Source organism: Seriola dumerili, unplaced genomic scaffold (genome assembly GCF_002260705.1).
Source record: "Seriola dumerili isolate Sdu_G_001 unplaced genomic scaffold, Sdu_1.0 BDQW01000322.1, whole genome shotgun sequence".
Taxonomy (NCBI): Eukaryota; Metazoa; Chordata; class Actinopteri; order Carangiformes; family Carangidae; genus Seriola; species Seriola dumerili.
This window is the reverse complement of record NW_019174577.1, coordinates 688,203-703,537: the sequence shown is the minus strand read 5'-3', so window position 1 is coordinate 703,537 and position 15,335 is coordinate 688,203. Positions and strand designations below refer to the sequence as shown.

The 15,335-nt window shown below is 40.1% G+C and overlaps 1 protein-coding gene across 1 annotated transcript; it reads right to left on the bottom strand.

Moving 5' to 3' along the window:
• Nucleotides 1-8,687: 8,687 nt before the first annotated feature.
• On the bottom strand, nucleotides 8,688-15,247 carry LOC111232183 (cyclic AMP-responsive element-binding protein 3-like protein 3-A). The gene is made up of 10 exons (XM_022759581.1): nucleotides 14,942-15,247; nucleotides 14,402-14,518; nucleotides 13,962-14,205; nucleotides 13,184-13,317; nucleotides 12,204-12,314; nucleotides 11,996-12,102; nucleotides 10,940-11,008; nucleotides 10,640-10,724; nucleotides 10,007-10,100; nucleotides 8,688-9,449 (listed from the first exon to the last, which is right to left on the bottom strand). Exons 1-10 carry the CDS (start codon nucleotides 14,960-14,962, stop codon nucleotides 9,133-9,135), a joined length of 1,299 nt encoding a protein of 432 aa, XP_022615302.1. The 5' UTR covers nucleotides 14,963-15,247; the 3' UTR covers nucleotides 8,688-9,132.
• Between the last annotated feature and the right edge of the window lie 88 nt (nucleotides 15,248-15,335).

Sequence of the window (15,335 nt, the reverse complement as noted above, 5' to 3'; positions counted from 1 at the left end):
TGCCACAGCGGTACAGATGCTGTCTTCTCCCACGATTATCCTCTCCTCCTCTCCTCCTCTCCTCAAGACTACTCACAAGCTCTGCGCGCCACGTCCGCTTATAGGTTCCACGTGAGCGCGCGCAGCTCAGTCGCGCGGTGACGCTCTTCTCCTCACCGGCAGAATGAGCGAGCGCACGTTCTGAAGTCCGCAGCCACATCAAAGTCTCCCTGCGTGTCCGTCAGGGGTGAAGCTTAATGTATTTTGACAGGACACCCGCACCGTCTACATAATCATGTTTGTGCTGTGCCGGTTTTTAAAAGGAGCTTTCGGAGACAATGGTACGCGTAAAATATTCATAAGTGTGGAGAAGACGCCTGTGCTGAACTCCGACTTTACACGACAGTCCAGTATTTGATGTTCTCACACATCTGATGAGCAGGTGCAGATGAAGGCTCAAGGATATAACATGAAAACACGAACTTTACTGGAGGCTTTTTGCAAAGAGTGATGAGCATGGTGCGCTCGGACTGTACAGTTAATGTCTATAGCATAAAGCTGTTTCACACAGTCCCTAAAAAGTGTATGTCCTATTCATAAATCCCCTGGCTGCTTTAACTTTATTAGGATAAAGGAAACCAGGTCAGGACAGAAATAATGTTCATGTATACATTGTATTGTGTATGTGTATACATTTTGTAATTTTGTGAATGATCCTAAACATATGGCAAATTTGTTCATCTACCTGATGGACACCACACACACACACACACACACACACACACACAAAAGAGTTGAACATCATATTTCTCTTGTAAAATTCCATCAGGTTATAAATATTAAAAACTAGATCATGACAGAGGATTTGTATTTTCCCCAAATAATCAAGTTGCTATATGCATTCAGACGAGTGGATGGAGTTTTGAAGGAACTCTCAGCACTAATCAGCAAATGTAAATACAGTAGGAATAAAATCATAAGGGAGTTAATTACAAACAGAACATTTAACTGAATTCTTATAAAATCCCACAACAGACTAATTATAAAATGTTTTCTGGCTCTGAATTTATTCACTTTGCATGATAGTTGTTGTTAAAATAACTACTACTCCGTCCATCCAAATTGTAATAATATGCTTGCTCTTTGTTGTGATATGCTGCAAAAAGCCAACAGTTGTGTTATTGAAAGTCACTTTCCTTCGGTGCTAGTTGGCTGCCAGCTGGCAGCTAGTGGGGAAATGTGCTGTGCCACCTGTTGTAGCTGCTGCTATGTTTTCCAACAGTAATGCCCAAGTAGACTTCAGAAAAAGGGTAGAAACGGATGTAAACAAAATGCAGTTGTCCACAGACTATGAACCAGCCCTAAAACAAATATAACTTATTACTACTTCCCTTGTCTGTTGGTAATACCTCCCTGTAAGTTTTTGAGCAAATTAAAAAGACATGACTGGATGAAAAAAATTAATCTGCGCCGTTTTAATCTGTTGTGACCCAGTTGTTGTCATTCTAACAATCCCTAAACCTCCAAATGCGCAAGGACTGACAGTATGCTGGGTTTAATGTTCTAAGCATTATAAATCTGCGATGTAGAATAAGTCTGCACACACTGCTCACTAAGCACCTGACATTTCACAGGTTGCATACTAAACCACTTTTCATCCACTCAGAGTTCTTGTGCACCTGCAAATGTGGATAAAGCCATCACTAATGGCTGGAGCTGATGAAAAGTAGCATACTTAACATATCAGTAAAAACATTATGGTTTGTTTTTGTCCTTTACTTTGTGTGTGTAGGTTTCGCACTGTAACCCCAGCTCTATTACCACAGGCAGAGCACTCTATCAGACTAGACTAGAGGCTTGCTAAGTTACTTCTGCACATTCTTCACAGTGAAATAGGAATGGACTCCATACTCCCCGAGGTGCTGTTTGTATTCTGTGTATGGCTGTTTACCCACAGCTGGCACCCACAAAGTCAGCGTGGAACCAACTGTGCTCATATGACGAGGGATGTGATGTGAGATGAAGTTGCCTTTCTGAGCATTTTGGGATACCAGGTGAAATGGGGTTGACCACAAATGTGATAAATTCTCAAGTGAAATGTGCAAAGGAGAGTAAAATTCACCAGTTTTGCAGTGATTTTCCATAAAACAGTGATGATGTGGCATGTCACAAAGTTTATTTGGGGGTTAAAGAGTGGAGGAGAGGAGGAAAAGATAATTGGCACAAAGGCACTTAAACTGCTCAGAGAGTCACAGATTGCCTATTTACATAATGCATTACTAATGAGAAAGCAGCTTGACACGTCAACAGTGACAACTGGAAAATGGCAAAAAAGACTTTTGTCACTCAGTTTGTTCACTTCCTGTGGGCATTCAATGGCATGCTGTCTATGTGCTTAAATGCTATGTGTATAACTGGGACAAAGGGCACTCTGCATGGTGGACTACCCTGCTAGCAAAGACCTGGGTTCAGCAGTTTTCTTCAAAGGCCCCATGTCAACTCTGTCAACCCTGTATCCTGGAAGTGGAGGGACAGAGGAGGGCAACAGCCAAATTCAACTAAAATGAAATTCGTGGACCAGGGTAAGGTTTAGGTTTTGCTAGAAAAGCTAGCAAGTTAAAAAAAACTATTTTGTACGACGTGTTGAAGGCAGGGTGAAAAGCCTGCCGTCTTAGAGAGGGGGAGATGTGATGTTGTTAACTGTGCACACATTCCAGCAGTTTCTGTCGGAAGACATTCACAGTGTTGCACTCTGCTGTCAACATGAAATTGCTGTGTAATGAATGAAAATAGAGCCAGAGAGAGAGAAGTTCAAACCCTGCTTTCTTTTTCATCTCCACATAGCTGTCCGATCATAGCATGAAGTGGGTGTGAATGTCAGATTTGGAAAGCTAGAGAAAGTGTTACACGCAACCCCCCACCCAGTTATGATGTTGGAATGGTGCGGGGGAGGGGACTTCCAAGCTCTTCTGATGAAGTACACTGTGCTGACTTAAACATTCAGAATATAGATATAAGTAGAGTAATAAAAATAGCAACATTTATTTCTAAATAAACAATGTTACAAAGGTTACAAACGATGCGATGGGATCACACCAGCCGCCATGTACGTAAGCATGCGTTGACTTTCTGACCTGTGAGCAATCAGAAGTAAAGTGTGTGCTAGACCAGAAAAAAATAGTTGTCATTGTTATTGCTGAAATGCATGGGGCAAATGCTGCCACCAACAAATCATCAGAAGTATTCTGGGGGGTGTTGGACCTGCCCTGATTGATCGTACAAGTTTGAATGTAGTGAGTGAGCAAACTGTCAGAAAGGCTGTGACGCAATGACACAACTTTTTTGTTTCTTTACTGATGATGCTGCAGTGACCCCTTTCCACCTGACACAATAGACTGACTGTTCTTTCATCCCGTGTGACAGGATCATTAAAGAAATTAGAGCATGATTAGATGGATATGTTTTAATGTCAGTGTGCCTTAGGTTCTGACTGTTGGGTGAGTAAATTATATCTTGTCCCACGGGGGCCAGAGATAATGCTAGCTGATTTCTGATGGCATGAAAATCTCATGTTGGAGCATATGGCTACCAGTTCACAGAGTTGGCCTCAGGCACACAGTCAGGATCACCTTGAGAATGATTATTTTAAAAGCAATTTCAGATTGCCATCTGTTAGGCTAATATTTGGTGTAGGTCTTATTCTTGGGATGCAATTATGCTGTCAAACATTCATGACCAGACACCGCCACATCAATTCAGAGTGCTTTTAGGACAATTTAAATGCATTCTGTCCACAATTGTCCACAGAATAAGTTTTCATTAAGCACCAGGCCTAACTTTAAGTCTTGCTTTTGAGTTCCTTGATATATTTCTGCTGCCACATCTCTATGGAGATTGCACTGATATTTGTACCTGTAGCATTTGTAAAGACATAGGTAAAAAAAAATATTGTTTGTGGAGCTTTGTTAGGATGACTTTTATCTGTAAGTGAAGCCACCAGCTCTGGGGTGACACAGTGCCAGGTTAAGCAAACCTTCATTTGTTTGCACCGTGTGTGTGTTTGTGTGTAGGCGTGTGTTGACTCACCCTCACCACCACATCCCACACCTCCAACCAAATGCACCTTTATCATGCTGCATCTGTGCTGACTGGCCTGAGGTGTAGTTGGTTTTGTTTGGAGTTATTCATTTGGTCACTGGAAACCTAAATTCCTCTATATGTGTATTCTGCTCAACAGATCATCTCAAAGTGGGCAATAAATATCTTATAATCTCACAGAAAATTGGCATTATGATAAATGAAAATGTACCTTACTTAAATGAAGAACCAGAAGATCCAAAAACTGAAATTAATAAGTTTTTGCATTTCATTAACTCTTACTTTACTCTCCAAATCTTATGAAGCATTGGGCAACTTTAAAAGCAAATTGTTATAAGTTGCAGATACACTTCATATACTTTGGATATGTTGATGCAAAACAGCCTTCTAAGAACAAAACTTTATGCAAGAGTCTCATTTATTTATTGTGCCAACAGGTCAAAAATGTGTGTTACTCTTCTTAACAGGAGAAGATCTATAGATATTGTGTCTGTTAGATTAGCTTGAGGTTACTGATAACACATTACCTCTTAAATTCCAAAAATCTTAATAAGGATACTGTATCCAAAGCTGATTTAAAATGCTTCCTACTCACAGTGAGGTGTCTGCTCTGTTAACATTTTACAGTACTCGCTCTGGCCACAGTTCTGACATAGTGATCAGAGGCTGATGTAATTGTAGTGACTTCGAGTCATTTTCAGACCTGCCTTCACAATCTATTTACATTTCTCCAGTTTGAGCTTTTACAGCAACTAACTGTTGTTTTTTTTTCAGGCTACAACCCACGCCTTTAGCAAAAATGTGCTGTCAGGGGTAATTTTATTTGCACTGACCAAATATGGGAAAAAACCCCCAAAACAAAACAGCTGCACCAACTCTGTGGAGACTGTAAAGACGACAATAGCTGTTGGGACAGTTGTGATTTTATGTAATTGGTGATCACTTGTATTTGGTTCATCCAAGTGTCTGTACTGAAAGTACTGCTTCATTCTGCCAAGTTAAAACTAAAAGCCACTCTGGCCAAGGCCAGTCTGTTTACATGGCTTAGAAAATTGCATCACAGTTATTTTAATCGACAAACAAATGAAAACTTTATATTTTGCTCTTCACAGCACAGCCTCTCACTAATTTTCTTATCTGTGGGTAAAAGTCTGACGTATGCAGTGCCCTTTATTCCCTTTTCAAAATAAGGCCTTTGTAAAATAAGGCTATATAAATTAATTTTAGAGTTGTCAACCCATTAATTTGCATGAATTAACTGCATAAATGAATAAATGACATTTCAAGAGTCCTATCCTATTAATTTATTTAAATGGGCACAAAACAATGAACTAATTTGTAGTGGTTCTGATTTAAATGATTTCACTTGAGCCATATGGATTTAGAAGAGCCCACAAATAGTCTGTTTGGAGTAGTTTGCCCTTTACCCTGATTAAGCTGTAGACAACAGCTATGCAACAAATCTGCAAGGATCATAGTTTATGTGACAATAAAGTGGAATTCTTCAGACAAACACTTGCACTGTGTATAGATAGAATAAAAGATTGCAGTGCTGTATATTTTGTCATACAGTATTTATTTCACTTGTATTTTATTATTTTATTCATGCATTGCTTTGTTGATTTGTACTGCATTATCATATTATAGATTTGGGAGAAGAAAAAAGCAAATTTCCATGACTGTTGACAATGACCTCAAAGATTTATGTAGTCTAATATAAACTTACACTTTAAGGCTCCATTGGCTGATCTATGTCTGTGCCTTGGAAACTGCACTCATTCACCGTTAGATCCCACCATTTTATTCATACTTTATTTAAATTTTATAGTTTGCGCATTTAATTAATGCCCAATCATTATGGGGAAAGATATTAAGTCATGATCACGAACTAATGGCACCCAGAATATGAGTCAGTTCCTTATTCGTGTTGAGCTGCAACAATGTCTGATGTCTGCATATTCTATACACTTATTCATGGATTTATTCTGATTCACAAATTCATGTTGAGTAAGACGCCCTTACTATAAACTGTTTATCCTAACCACATGTATAAATCATGTGTATTAGAGAAACACTGTCTAAGAATCCATGAAGATGAAATGCGCCCAGTTTCAGTGTAACCAGTAAATGTGATTCATTGAGACCTTCATTATCAGGCAGTTAATCTATTCCAGGGCAATGTCCCTGATAATTTCCTGTGCTGATGTGCACTTTGGGTCGAGAGTCAGAGAGGTTGCCCACAGCTGGTATTTGGACAGCTTACAGTGTATGGTAAAGATGGAAATAAGTGGCATTAAGAGGCTGCAGTTAATACCAGCTCAACAGTAATGTGATTACAAAGGTTAATTTAATTCATTAACAAAATGGGCTCAATCGGAAGCAAGTATAAGCTACATTTTACAATAGCGTCTTATCCTGCAGGCATAATGACATTTCATACATCCCATATATTGCTTGATTTGATTATTTTTAGATCATTGTGTGGTACCGATTTTGATAGACAACCAGTGTACATATGAAAAATTTCCACTTTTAAAACGTAATTTTTATTCAAAAAAACTCCTATCAGCTGAGCACATTTTACAAATTAGTACTGCATCAGAAAAGCCTGTCAAGCCATGCCTAAAAAACAGCAACGAACAAGACCAAAGAAGTAAAATGTAAAGCTTTAATCGGTCTCGCTCTTCTGTCAAGCCTGAGTATGTGGTATGGGGTTAGGCGTTTTAATTCCCCTTTATCTCTCTGAAACTGGAAAAAACAAATTTGTTAATAAGAAAGTTTGGAGCTGCTCAGGAATCCTCCACCAAACAAGTGACACAATAAGTTTATCTGGGTCAGCTTCACACCTTGAAAGAAAAAGCCCATTTGTAGATTGAAAAAGAAGATGAGGGCGATCTTTGATTCACTCACTCAGTCTTCGCAACATTCCCTTATGGCAAACCAGGGGGTGCAGATCTATGTATAGAGGCCTCCCGGCTCCACAGGGATTCGGCTAATCAAAGGAACAGGTTAAGGTGCTGATTGGAGATGCTGATGGTTAAGAGACTTTCACCCTGATTAAAGACAAAGCAAGACAGAGTCAAATAAAAGAGGACAGGGGACACATGGAGATGACGAGTCCACCAGCTCATATATCACCAGTTCATTTGTGTGTTTATAAAAGGCACATAAAATGTACCTATTGCTTTCATATAACATGACTGGGGATGTTACCTCAAGACTGAGATTTAAATTATGGTATTATTTACTTTGAATTGGTGGTTTTACAGAGGCCACACAGTCTCCTCCTCTGCAGACAGCTGATACTAATTAATCTGATGTTGGCAGAATCTCAGTTTCTAATTCTGTCTATAAAACTGCAAAAGTTAAAGTATTAACAGTAAAAACAACAGTTATAATATGTAACTTTTCCACATTAAAATATCCAAAAAACGACTAGACCTGTGTTATAAGTATATATGTGCGTGTGTGTGTGTGTGTGTGTGTGTGTGTGTGTGTGTGTGTGTGTGTTTCCAGCTATTTTTTTGATCTAGCAAAATCCAAAACTCAGATTTGAATCATTTCATTTGGTCGCCTGTCAACGGTGTCATACCACCTATTACGCTTGCGTCTGTGTTGTGGTTGCCTGCCAGAAGTGGTCAAAATTTACTTTTTACCCCATTTTAAGCCACATTTTTTAAGATATACTTTTTACACCTTGGGTTTTTGCTCAGCTCCCAGCCCCTCATGTTAACATGTCGACATTAGCATTTAGCTCAAAGCACTACTGTGCTGATGTAGATCCTCACAGAGCCGATAGCCAGGCGGCAAGCTCAAAGTCTTGTTTAGCTCGGCACACCTGGCCAGTTACATTGTTCAGTTGGCATGATTGGAGCGCCGGTTTTGGAAACATACAGAAACTGTCCGATGCTGTTCAACAGTCTGACAAGTCCTTTAGTTGAAGCACTGAGGAACCTAACACGCCAACTTCAAAGAACTAGTGCAAAGAAAGACTGAGTGGTTCATCACTTGATGTTGCCGCACTTCTTTATGTTAAAAGTTTCACTTGAACACACTGCAACAGCTTCAACCAATTACCAGCTGACAGCTCATTTGGTTATCTACAGACTGCCCGGAAGTGCCTGACAGCCTGCTGTTGGTTTGATGTGCCAGCTTCATAAAGATGTTAAAGAAAAGCTAGGTTAAAGTAAAGGAAAGAATATAAAATTCCCTTTTGCATTTTTGTAAAATATTCATTTAAACATCCTTTAAAAAATTGTTCTGTTCTTTAAGATTCAGTTCAGTTCACTTCCTATTTTGGAATGAATTTGTTTTAATGTAAACCACAGCGCTGGGTTGTTTTCTTATTAGGTCAGTCAGTTTCTACAGGCGATCAGTCAATCACAGAATTGAATCTCAGGGTCTCCTTTGAAGTTAAGTCTGGCTAACCACAGAAAATGTCAATCTGAACAAGTCAGACCTTACATGTTAGATGGATGGCTCACATCTTTTCAAGCAGCACTTTCAAGGAAAAGATTCCACCTTGGACTTTGAGTAACTTTTAAAGCTCTAAAACTTCATGGAGAAAAATGAATCCACAGTGTTTTGATGCCAATAATCTCATTTTGACATATTTTATTTGAAACAGCTTTATCTATGAATAAATCTAAACAGTTGCAATCATTTCTACAGTGAAAACATGCTTTCAAAATCCTTAAGCATTTTACAAATAATACGTTGAGATCAAAACTGTACACATCATCACAGCCCCATTTACCCAGCTTTGGACAGTCACAAACACAGTAATTTACATTGGCATTTTATCAAAGGCAAAGGATACAGTGTATCTTGACAAGCAATTTCAGTGGAAGATTCAAATCCATATACTGATATAAAACAGTATCACAAAAAAGGCAAAGGCATACAGACTGAATATATATTAAAGGCAAAAGAGGAATGATTACAACTTTCAAATTTCCCTGTCTGTGTAAACAGCAGCCCCAGATAATTCCCTGCTTTACCATTAGGAGGAGGACAATTTTGGGAATTCACATGGGGATAATTTCGTCATTTCGCTTACATGTCATCAGCATGTGGTCGCAGTTTGGCAGAGCGGTGAGGATCCAAGGTCACAGTGGCTATGTGACCAGTAATTGGGTCTACATGGAAATGGCTGATTCTTTCCTCCTCACTGCTGTTTAGAGACATGGTCTCCAAACTGGACCGCTCTTGGTTCACTCCCAGCTTTCCCATCAGTGCCGTAATATCTTCCAATCCGTGCTCTCCTGGGAAACGCCGGTGCAGAGGCTCTGATTCTTCCTCAGTGGAAAACGGGGCGTCAGTGACATGCAGCACACGGGAAGCCTGGAGGTTCTGCAGGGACCGTGACTGGACTGTGTGAGGAAAAGACATTTAGAAAAGATAAGCAAGTTGACACCTCTGTGGACATGCAGCTCGGTTTACTACTGTGTATTGCGTATGTGTGCACTTCTTTGTGAGTACATCAAATTCAAATCTAAAGACATTTAAGACTATTCCTAATAAAACTCGTAACAAAGCCTTGAGCATGCAGGAAAAGTGCAGAATCGGTTGATTTTTCAAGGCTGCCAAACAGCTTTTGATAAAAAATTAGACCATGCTACTGTTGAAATCTTAGTCTTTCCTCATAATTAAATTGACATTTGTGTTTGGGTTTGTGCCAATCCATTTGTTAATAAAGTAGTAATTAACAGTAATTAATCAGAAATTGCTGTAATGATTCTGGTTCTCTGTGCGCTTTATCTACAAATCCTCAGACAGGCAAAGCAGGCTTTGAATCTCTGCAGGTGAGAACTGGTCCAGCTGTGGATGAGACTGCAGCTCTAACAAGCTCCTCCGCTGTGACACAGAGGTTCTGGATTAGTTGGTGGGTGGGCACACACAATTCTATTTGGTGCTGTAGGATACTCACTTCTGACTGGACTGAAATCTCCTTGGCTGACCTTGGTGTCAGAGAATGGCTTGAGGCTGGGGAACAGGATTAGGGAGAAGGACAGCAGCAGCACCTAAAAATATGATAAAAAAAATCAAAATCAAATTCAAGGGACAGAAAAAGAAAGTTGGTACTTGAAAATTTGTGTTCGACACAGTTGAACTTTTGTATGGCTAGTGGCTCATATATTCCCTCTGTGAATATGCTTTCACTTTGCAATGTTCAGAAGAAACAGTAATCTAACTGTGGAGCAAAGTATTTTGTGACTGGGAACTGAGACTTGTTCATATTTATAGATTCAAAATTCAATTTTTATAATTTTTGTCCACTCATGTTGCCTTGGGTCTTGCATTTTTATTCTATTGCAGTTTTCAAAGCCAATAAATGGCTTCTGTTCCACCTGTCTATTTCTCTTTATGGGGACTGTGCCTTTTTGTGACCTTTGCGATGTCTTGTCGGTTGTGTATATATCTAGATAGGCTGCTCTCGAAGGCTAATCCAGCTGTTGTTGCTGTTCGGGTAGCTATGAGAGTGAATTTTGTTTAACAGTGAGTCATTTGGAGGGTCTGGGTTTTTTTATCTGCCTGGCACACACACAGAGGATGTCCGTACCAGTACACATGTCCCAGTCTGGGCTGGCTTGTTAGATGTATTCATGACCAGAGCCTGCAGCCTTCGCAACTGTTCCATTAGTGTCCTGCGGAGTGGATGGAGGGAAAAGGATAGACAAAGACAAAAGAGTAAACAGAATCGAAAATGGAAAGGAAAAGAAAATATAAGTGGGTTAACGAGGGTCTGGGGGAACAAGAGGGCGAGTCAAAATGCTGAAGGCAATTTCTGAGGGAACAAACATTGCCAGGAGATTACAGAGGAATGAAAATGGAGGAGAAGTTCTATTTTGAAATCACTCACATGTTGCATTTCTCCAGCTGTGACACTTTCCTCTGCAGCTCATGGTTGTGTGCGTTGCAGGCTGCCATCCTGGAGGAGATAACAGAAAGGAGGAGAAGAAAAAGGTGAAATCCCTCACTGACAAAAACTTTTTTTCAATACAGAAAAAAAGGTAGTGAGTGAAAATTTTCATTGAAGCCCCATTAAGCATATAGTTTAAATCCAAGAAAACGCTGTGTGTTTAGGGAGAGTTTTAAAACCGCCTCTCTGATTCAAAAGGGGATTAAGATACTGTTGATTTTGCATGTTTTAGCACACTACCATTAAATTCATTTCCCACTTTTTCAGCAGCTGACTCTCAGAACTCACATGTATGAAGAATTTTCTAAACAGTCCCCGCTCAAACGTACATACAGTGCCATACTATGCTAACATACTGTATTTTTGACACAAAACTTATGATAAAATGGATTACTAAAGTCGAAACTCAAGTTTCTACACGCCTATGTTTTTAAGACCCTTCATGGGATTTTTGTCTTCAACAGCTAATGATACAGACAGAGAAAAGATACTGCTATAGCATCAGTGATATCAGAACTGAAGAGTATCTCCTCATTGAAAGAAGAGCAACTGAAGGTGTTTCTTGAGGAAAGGATGTTTTTGCTTTTCTCCCGACTGGCTTGGGCAAGAGTTTCATTTACCTACTGGCTGAACTGGTGGTGAAAAGAAATGGGAAGGAGTCTGATTGGTTGAATTTAGATCGTGATAGATGATAGACAGATGGGTCATCCAATCAACTGGCAAGTATTTTTCCAACAAAGTGTTCCCAGATGGTTCTGTGCATCACACCATCTGGTGCATAATGTTAAATGACATATGGGAAAGGCCACAATCAAACGTGGGAATCGGAGCTATATGGCACGCCTGGCCCATCAGGATGCCACAAGCTGCTTTCATAATGTACTGAGATAAAGTGACCAAGGGCTGCATTGAAGGTACAATGGGAAAACAATAATGGAAAGCATATTGAATCTGTGGTCATTTCGCTCGTTACTCTTTTACAAATTAGATTCTTACCTGCTCTCCAGTCCGTCAATATACTCCTTCTTCTTCTTCCGGCTCTCCTGGGCAGACTGCTTATTGCGAATCTTTCGGCGTATTTTCTTCAGAATTCTTTCTTCATACTGATTTAAAGAGAAAGGAACGTTCTCATTTTGAGCCTCTATGGTATAAACTCAGGGATCTCATAATTGTTTTCATTGTTAAGGTATTGATAGCAATTTACCTTTGTGAGAGGTAGTTGGCTGGGTAGAGTCACCCCCTCCTTTGCTAAAAGCTTCTTCTCATCTTCATTCAGAATCAACTCTTGAATAGATGGTTGGGATGGCTGTGGGGGCTGGTGGTGAGATATGAATACTAATATTTAAAACATCATCACTGCAGCTTGATTAAATTTTCTCTCTGGCCCGGCAGCTGTTCCTCCTCCCTCTCCGCCACCCCACTCTCTCTCCCTTGAGCCTCACAGGAAGTAGTTACATGAGTGCCAACTATCAGGCCACCTTCATCACTCTCATTTCATGGCTACCTTAAAGCAATTATGGTGTTGGAACCTAAGTTGCATTCTGCCACTGTCTCCTCCATCTTATTAAACTGGGCTCTGAAGATGGGATCAATACCAGGAGTGTGCTGAAATCCACCCCACTTTATACCCTCAAGTTTCAGAGGCACAAGCACATTATTCTGCTTATGGTGAGCTTCTGTACTAACTATTTCTAACGAACTATTTCCTTTGGGAATTAAATGAAAATGACCTCCACATTTAGCCAATTTAGTGATCTCAAATATCTACAAACTCCCAACACTTTAAAATGGTTATATGTCAAAAAATATGAAAGAACTTAGTTAAAGAAAAATATCAAGTTCAACCAAATACTGAATTAAATATTTCTGCTTATTCCTTCTCTCACTGTAAGAAAACAAAGTGAGTGCTGCTGGGCATGTTGCTGATCATTTGCATTTCCAAAGGCCCCACCCCTTGGTGTATCCATGATTTCAGCGAGTGCAATCACCCACTTGTTTTTATGGAAGTACACATGCACACTCCTACCCTAGCTCACACAAAAGGTAAACAACAGGTTCTGTGCATGAGTCAGGCAGCCAAAGAAAGATACACCGACACCCAGAAGACACTACTGCTCTCCCTCCATACTGCTAGTGTCCCACCCCCACTGACTCAAACTGCCACCACAACCAGAATACACTTACTGGCTCCGGTGTTCCAGACAGGAGCAGATCTTTGACAGTTAGGGGGAAGCCAGACGACAGCTGCGCTCTATGTACATCAGAAGGATATTGTGTAATCCTCGTCCTGCCCATTGGGAACCCGGGGTCCCAGTCATCTGCGCCCACACAGACACAAGGATACACATAAAGCACTTGGAAACAAGTGTTATTGTTTAGGTTAGAAAACTAAGACATGACATTTGGTGCTTGGATGTTACTTACTATTATTTGGTCCTCAACATGTGTACTCTGATGTTTCATCAGCAATAACGTCAGTGTCTTGGATAGTTTGAATACGCATGTTCATGGTTTCGTATGATATCCTACTTTATCCTCTGAGATACTGGGATTCATGTGCAGGATTGTAGCCAGAAGATAGTGTGGCTGAAATTCCAAATTCACCATTTTTTGTCAATGACCATTCCCTGCTCACAACTACGACTGGGAACATTATTGATGATGTCATTAGAGCTCAGTTGATCTACAAAAAAATAATTAGCAAAAGCTGCATAATCAATTTATTGTTTAAACAAATTTTCAAGCGAAAATGACAACATTTCACAGGTTCCTGCTTCTCAAATGTGAATTTTTCCTGTTTTTTTTACTCTTTTATGGTGGTAATTTGAATATCTTTGGGTTTTGTGTTGGTGGTAAGATAAAATAAGACACATGAAGACATTTCTTTGAACTTAGTTGCAGCTCTAGATGTTTTTTATGATTTCCTATCTGAATGTTTTTCTTGTGGATATTTGTGACTTACTGAGGTCAATGGCGACGTTGGCTTCCAGGGCTGCCTTTGTTTGCGGCCTCTTACTGAAGTACTGAGCGTCCCCTGGGGGACTCTCTGGACGTTGTGGACTGTCCATCTGGTCTGAGGTAGGGTCCTCACTGATCCCACTGTCACTGGGAGATGGGGACCAGAGAGGTGAGCCTGACACAGAATCACTTCCACTCAGGAGAGCGTTGAGGAAGTCATCGTCTGCCTGTTCAGGCGGAGGCAGCATCTGCTCGGTGACAAAACCTAAATGCTATCATTAGTCTGTCTGTGTGAGATGACAACATGACAAGAAAGGGGATAGTCTTCTACAAATAGACAAATATCAACAAAGTATCCCAAGGATGGACTATACACTAGATAAACAGTAAACATGTATTTGTATCATGTATGAGTGACATTAGAGATCCCACAGTCTTACGCACATTTGGGTCCTGGATTGGCCAGGTGTGATGGTTGCCATGGTGTTCTGTTTCCTCATGACGGAGAATTCCATCGTTTTGATCAAACAGCCAGTCGAGCAGCTCAATGCCATCACAACCCTGAGATGAGATCATGCCATTTAATGACAACACACAGAACCATGTCTTTCATGCTTTTAGAGGCAATGACAAAAAAACATTAAAGGTTTACCACAACTTGTCTGCCACAGCTGGGGACTACTGTTTTACTGGCAACAATTCACCATGATCCTCCCTGATCACACTGTACTGTACAATGTGTTCCCCCTAATCTGTGTAGATATCTGTCATTGATAAGACACTTTTTATGAATAATGCTTGTTATAATTATGTCCTTGTAATGCCTTTCTAAAACAGCCCTTTGTCTGGAGCTTTAGGTAGATTTAACATCTAGATAAAAGTTTTTAATTTCCTCTAAAGCCTTAACTTTGCTCTCTGGGACTGCCCTATAAACCATAACTGGCAAGCTACAATGCAATAAAAAGACAATATTTAGTTCTTTACCTGATCTGGATACTGCTCCATAATTTCTCTGTTTGTGTGACACACCAGAGAAGCCCCCAAGACAACAAAGATCCAGTCAAAATATCCAATTTATTGTGTTGTGCAGTAGCTTTGTTCTAGTTCCTAAAGAGTCTCTACTGTATCTCTCAGCTCTTCTTCTAGGGTCCAAAGTTTAAACTCCAACTCAACACACCCAGCCAGCTAGCTTTCTTTGTCCCCATTGGCTCTGAGGAGACATAATCTAAATGGTAGCCAGGGGTACACAACCAAGGAACTTCACAAATTGGTCTATCTGGAGACAGAGGACAAGAAGTCTCCACTAAGATGTAAAACATCAGAGAGGTCAAAGTCTGTTGTTTCTTTTCCTTTTATTTTTTTGATAGCATATTGACAC